This window comes from Fulmarus glacialis, unplaced genomic scaffold, assembly GCF_000690835.1.
Source record: "Fulmarus glacialis isolate BGI_N327 unplaced genomic scaffold, ASM69083v1 scaffold36251, whole genome shotgun sequence".
Taxonomy (NCBI): Eukaryota; Metazoa; Chordata; class Aves; order Procellariiformes; family Procellariidae; genus Fulmarus; species Fulmarus glacialis.
In genome coordinates this window covers 455-7,007 of record NW_009194052.1, presented here as the reverse complement: position 1 = coordinate 7,007, position 6,553 = coordinate 455, and the positions used below count along the sequence as shown (strand labels likewise).

The following is a 6,553-nucleotide window of genomic DNA, read 5'->3' as shown; positions in this document are numbered from 1 at the left end:
AAAATTCAATATTGGGGAAAAAAAACCCCCACACATTAACTTGGATCTAGCCATTTGGATTTGGCACATTCACCTCCAAGGGAAAAAAAAACAATCCCCAGCCCCGAGAAATAACAACACGCCTGATTATAAGCAGGGATTAACACTAAAGTCGCATCGGGTTAAGAAAGCGGCTGCAACCCCAGTCATCATAAAATAATTTATTGTACAAAAATAAATTTTACTTCTACACTGCCATATAATATTTAGAAATGACGTACCCTGTCAAGGACTCTAGAAGGAGAGCACAGGAATTAATCTGATGTTTTGAATTAAGAGTAGGAGGGACACAGTGGTCAGCAAGATATTAGCTGACAGTGAGCACTCCTCTGATCTTTAGTTCATAAAAACATATTGAGAAATGTAAAATCCAAGTATCAAAAGTTTCCCAAGCCTTTACAAAAATGCTGGTCTTCTGTCCTCCTTTGCTTCTTTATAAAAATTAAAATCTCATAAGGATATTTCTTCTCAATATTCTGCTTTTTCTCTAGCTTGAAAAAGAGACTGAACACCAAGCTTATCTTTCCAATTTTTACTGAAGGGCGTTTCAGAGTTTTCTGCTGAGTGCACAGCCCTTAATTGAATTTTTACAGACCACTTTAGTGCATCCACAGGCACTTGGCAATAGCAGGCACCAAGGTGAAGTAAAAACAAAAAAGCGTGAATTTTACAACAGCCTAAAAACGCCTTCCTGTAACTTCCCGGCGTTTCAGCCCTTTGTGGTCACGTTCTTACAGCGAGCAGCAGGTGGAATCAGGATGCGTTTCAGAGCAACGCAGTGCAAAACAGCAAAATAAATAAAAATAAAGTCATCTTTGAGGCTCCGGTGAACTCCTCTTCCCCCCAGGCATCACGGAGATGGTCAGCCAGCTGCTCTCGGGCTGGGTTGCCGACCAGAACTGGACCAAGAAGTATCACTACCACGTGGCTTACCTTGTCCTCGGCGGCATCACCAACCTGCTCTGTCCTCTGGCCACCACCTTCCCGTTACTCATGACCTACGCGGTGGCCTTCGCCGTTTTCTGCGGTGGGTTCATGGCTCTGGTCCTCCCTGTGCTGGTGAGTAGGATATTTCATTAAGAAATGTGGCATTTCCAACAGTGTTCCAAAATTATCTGAAAACCCTTTCTTAAAGCTGAATTCCCCTGGGCTGTTGCAGACCTGCATGAGAGGGCTCTCCCCTTCCCAGTTTGAGCCACTGGAGAGCCCCAAATCTCCTCTCCAACCCACTTACTGGTATCCACAGCCCAGATGCAACAGAAGCACTGGGAGTTTATTGTAGATTTTTAATGACCTGGCTCTGCTAATCACCTTCCACGTCCTCCTTTCTGAAGGAGACTGCTCCAGCTGATAGGAAACAAAGGGATTCATCCTGATTCCCCCCTCACTAGTGCTAAGACCTGCTCCCGATCCCAGAATTATCTATAACGCGCACAGACCGGTTACGGCAGGATCTGGATAGGGAGGCATCATCACAATTTGGTATTTCTTTCTGGGAAGGAATTCAGAGTTTAAAACACCTTCCTCAAAGTCTTAGCAGCGTTACTAGTTTCGGGAGATGCCCAAGCAGCTGGAAGGCAGAAAAGCATCTTGCATCCTAGTAATTTCCACGCTGGCCTTAAGGAGGCGAGCGGATTCCAGACTGGATCAGACCTACAGGTGCAAAGTCCTTTCAAAACTGCAGCTGAAGAGGAAACTCCCCGGAAAGAAAAAAAAAACCCAACCCTCTTGTGCTTGCGCATTCATATGAACTCAATCAATAATTATCCATTATGTTTTACAAACAGGTAGATCTAGTGGGTGTGCAAAAACTCCACAGCTACTTGGGGTTTGCTGCCTTCTTTGCTGGGATAGCAGCCGTCGGCGGACCTCCTCTAGCAGGTAACTCTAATGTTGCATATTACATATACCCACTGCAGACATCCAGTGATAAAACACGCTCCTGGTTCACTTTCCCACCCATATGCATCCAAGGATGGTTTTTCTGTCCAAGCGGGGGGAAAAAAAAAAAAACAACAAACATATTTGAGAAACTTATCATACACAGCCAATATTTTGCTCCATGAATTTGCAAAACCCAACTAGCAGTTTGGAAAAAAGCTGCATGGAAAAAAGGAGGCTAAACCCCACGCACACATTTTAACCCTGACCACAGCAGAAGAGTAACGAGCACGTTACCACGGATTTTACCCCCAGCAGGGCATTATAACACTGAACTTGGAACAGGGACTGGAGGAGAGACAAGGAGAGGAAGGTAAAGCAAGGACGGGCTCAGCAGCAGTCCCACCAAGCAGAGGCACTGAACCATACGGAGAAGTCTCAGTAATCTCTTGTTTTGGAGAAGATTACGCGGCTCAGCCACAAGAGCTCCTGGGCCCAAAGATAAGGAGGATGAAAAGCCTTTCCTCTTCTCCCTCTGCCAGAAAACCAAGGCAGTTTTGAGTATCTGGCAGATTTCAAGCGCTTGAAAGTGTCTCCAGTCTTTGCTTACGAGCAAGGGACTTGTTCTCCTCCGAGCATCTTGGCCAGGACAAAGCTTTTCCTTTCCCTGATGACCCTTTGGCCATACCTCATAGCTGGAAACAGGATCTGAGCTCTTCCTAGGTCCTTACGATGCAAACAAACTAGAAAAAGCTGCAAGGTCAAATACCAGTGTGAACGATGGCCCTTCACTCACCTAGCAAACGTACCCTGAATAAAACCTGGCAACTTGTTCTTCATTTATTGCTTCCTGCCCTCCGCTATCAGCTGCCCCACGCCTGCAGAGGCACTTTGCTCGAAGCTGCCAAGGATCCTGTAAATACCAGCTCCGTGCAAAGTTTTAGCAACGCTGCTGTACCGCGAGCATGTGAAAAAATTTGATTTCCCTAATCAATATTTCTAGGTTGGCAAAACTCTGTATATGGATGCAATTTCGAGCACCTAAAGCGTTTCATTGACAGCGTGCTTTACGCTGTCACAGTGATACATAGCCTGTCTCGGATAAGATCTCTTCTGCTGATACAAGATGTATGTCCACCAGAAAGCAATCCCTGTACAACCATCGCAGTAAATTGCCCGACACGGTAATATACAGTATGAAAAGAGCTAAATAACTTGGCTATCTCTTATCCATGCATCATACACTCTAAGATAGCAGTTATAGTTTCATCCGCTTCCAATGTATTTTTGCTAATTGGAAGCTTTTTGCTTTCTGAAAGCGCTAACCACTCACCCTGTGAACACTTCTGGATTTTGTAAAGCAAGCAGGTTTCCTGCAAAGAGCCCTCCACAGAAATCAGTCTTCTTAATACTGGTGGGATAAATAAAGGCCAAATAAAGCCAAGAAGCAAAACTCTCACTGATCCATCTCACTGTAGGCAGCAGGAGAGGGAAACAACTCAGAGTTCAGGATCTAGGTTTGTGATCCAAGATAAATTCTGCAATTTTCTCTTCCAATACAGCCGTATTAAGTGTGAAAACTGAATATGACCAAAGCTACTGATTAACTCTAAGCATCCAAAAGCTCCTTGCAGAATACAGAACAGGATTTAAATGCTATGTGAGACGCTGGGGTTTAGTGCCTCTGACTGCTGCTGACCTCTCTGAAACCTTGACTTTAGAATTACAATTTTATAAAACTCAAGTGTTTTTATGCAGTGAAATCCAAGGCATAACGAGAATCGCAAAGGTTAAAATGCTTATTTTGCATACTAGAACAAAGCCTAATCGCAATGCAACGAAAAGGTGACTTACCTGTAAATCTGTTTAACTAAAAGCCCTTAAATCCGGAGGCGGCCGGCCCGACCGAAAGCCCAGGGTGAGAAGTTTGAAGGCTCCTTCATAGCTCCTCATCTGCCAGCACCACTGGAGGCTTCTGCCATGCCGAAAAAAACCCAAAACCAAAACAGAACAAGACAGAACAAACATTATTTTGGCAAGCCACAAGCAAGCTAAGGAGAGAAGAGTACATTTTATTTCCATAAGCAGTACAAATCAGTAAATCAAACGAAAAAAGAAATAAAACAAATGTAATCCAAAATTACAGAACAGATTCCAGCAACCAGCACACAAACACCAGCCCCAGCAAATTTGGGTGGTGAAAGGGGAGCGGATGGAGGTATTTGAAAGCTGTGCTGGCACCTGCATTTAGACGCTCTCATCTAAATTTTACCTGCACCTTCACACTAGGTATCGCTACTTAGGGCATCAGGAATAAACAAAACTTCTGACTACAGATCGGCAGCGCAATTTAACCAGCCTGACCACAGCCCGCAGCACGGGTAGGTGCCGTGGATGTTTAGTTTGGACCACTTGGGTGCCAGGGATTTACCTGCATGGCTTACAAAACTGCTGCTTTGCTGAAGTTACACACCAGGAGCTTCTAATTCAGCTTTCTGCAGCGGGAATGATTTTTTTTTTTTCAGATGGGGAAGTGGGGGCACAGACACCGTAGGTGCTTTAAAAGGCTGGGGTGTCATGTGGTGGAAGGTGGTCGCTGTGCTGCCGGCGAGGAGGCAATGCTGGTCTTTCAGGACCAAGTAGAGCTTATAGAAAAAAAACAAAAAAAAATTTAAAAATATCCTGAAGGATATTTAAAAAATAATTTAAATAAATCAGAGCTCCACAACTGGAGCACTCTGTCCTGTACATCTTACAAAGGATGACGTTAGCATCCCTTCTCCTGTCCAAATCCCACAGACTTTCAGACAGCAAAAATAGATCCCACCTTTGAGAATAAACCACTCTGCAAAAACACCAGGGTCACGGGAGAGCCACCCACGTCACCAAGTCCAGCGCCACAGGATCCTCCTTTCTGACAAGGCAAGCTCCGTCTTTGCCTGCGCCGTGGCTCACACGATATCCCTGAGAAAAAAAAACGGAGCTGAAACTCCCCCTGAGAAAGGCATGAGCCAACAGAAACTGAAACCAGGGTAGAGCCCGCAGCCTTTCCTCTGTTTTATAAAACCCTCCTGCAGCCGTGTAAATCTACAGCAAGGAAAATGCCAGCACCTCTGGTTTGTCACAGATCCCCAAATTTTACCGGCACCGTTTCCTTCCCTACTCACAGCCGCGGCAATCGCAGGTAACAGCAGCAGCAACGCTTCTGCACGGCTGAGACCAGGATCTCGGGGGACGATATTATTTCCCTTCCTAACCAGAGCTGGTTTTAAGAATCCCAAATTTGGGCCAGATCTGCCATTTGTGTAAATCAGGCAAGTCCACGGATGTCACCGGAGGAATCGCATTTTAGGCCAGCAGTAGATCTGGCTGAGCTGCTAACCCACCTCAGACATCCAACTATCCCATGCCAGATTTAGGAGTATATTAAGGTTTTTATTACGTGCAGCAGCAACTCCCATCGCTTCGTGTATTTTAGATTCACATGAAGAAATTATCCACCTTTAAATGATTGCCTAGACACAAGATGATACGCCATAACTAAACAAAACACTTTGAGGTCATTTTAAAAGGTGACCTGCCCCCTCGCAGATTCCCGAGTCTTTATGGAATTTAGGTTTTCCTTTTAAGTGCTCACAAAGCTACTTTTAAGCAAGTTCACTTCAAGCTCCTGGCCTGAGATCTCTCATATTAGTCAGGTTGCATTAAACTGGGTCTGCTCACAAGAAGGCAAGGCTGGAGAATCTGGAGTTTGCAGCCCAGGTGTTGCAGACACCAACACATGCAAGTCAGCTCATTAGTCCAATGGCATCTTCCATCTGCTGCAGCAGCTACTTTTGGTCCATTTATTTAAACAGGAAAAAATGTCAGGGATTAAATTCAATCAAATTAAAATCCATGTCCACTGCAAGGATCAGGAGAGGCTAGCTCTGGGAAGCACGACCTACAAGTTTGCCTATTATACCAATGGCTAGTCCTAACTGTCCACGTAAATGCTGCACAGCAGCAGGCACACAAAGGGTTAAGATAACTTAAAAGAAAATATCTGAGGAATTCTTAAATGAGAACACACATCCTTTGCTTGCCGCCCACCTCCCAAAATGATTTTTTCAGTAAGAAAAATCCAACAGCCTTAATAACAATCTTTTCTCCTGCAGGGTGGCTGTATGACTACACCCAGACATATGTCTGCTCCTTCCTCTTTGCTGGAGCCTGTGCTCTCATCTCACCTATTTCCTTCTTCTTTGAGCCTTCGGCCCAGAAATGGAAGCTAAAAAAAGCCAACCTGAACAACGGCCGCGGGCTTGGCTGAAGGGATTCTGTGGTGGAAATTTTAAAGGATGGTCTTTGATTGCATCCACGATCAGAAAGCGATCGCCAGCACAGACCTTCTGTACCTTCTGTATAAACAGCAGCAAAAATGAAAATAGGAATTTTTAGATGACAGATTCACAGGTTGTATATCTAGGTATTTCTCCTGCATGTGTGATTAAAGCCATCTGAGAAATACATAGTGTAAAGCATTATTTGATGGGAAAAAATAAGGCCCACGGCGCAGATGGACATTGGCTTCACTTTGACTTTGCTCCCGAGCCGTGTCTTTCTGCATCTCAGATTTAATCCCCCTGCGCTC

General features: G+C 44.8%; 1 protein-coding gene across 1 annotated transcript in view; it reads left to right on the top strand.

The window, feature by feature from the left end:
- The window catches only part of SLC16A4 (solute carrier family 16, member 4), an 11,021-nt gene extending 4,789 nt beyond the window's left edge, over nt 1–6,232 (top strand). Inside the window, exons 7-9 of the mRNA XM_009587651.1 lie at nt 887–1,098; nt 1,827–1,920; nt 6,078–6,232. Coding sequence (XP_009585946.1) covers nt 887–1,098; nt 1,827–1,920; nt 6,078–6,232 — 461 coding nt within the window. The remainder of the gene's footprint in view (nt 1–886; nt 1,099–1,826; nt 1,921–6,077) is intronic.
- The last annotated feature ends 321 nt before the right edge of the window (nt 6,233–6,553 follow it).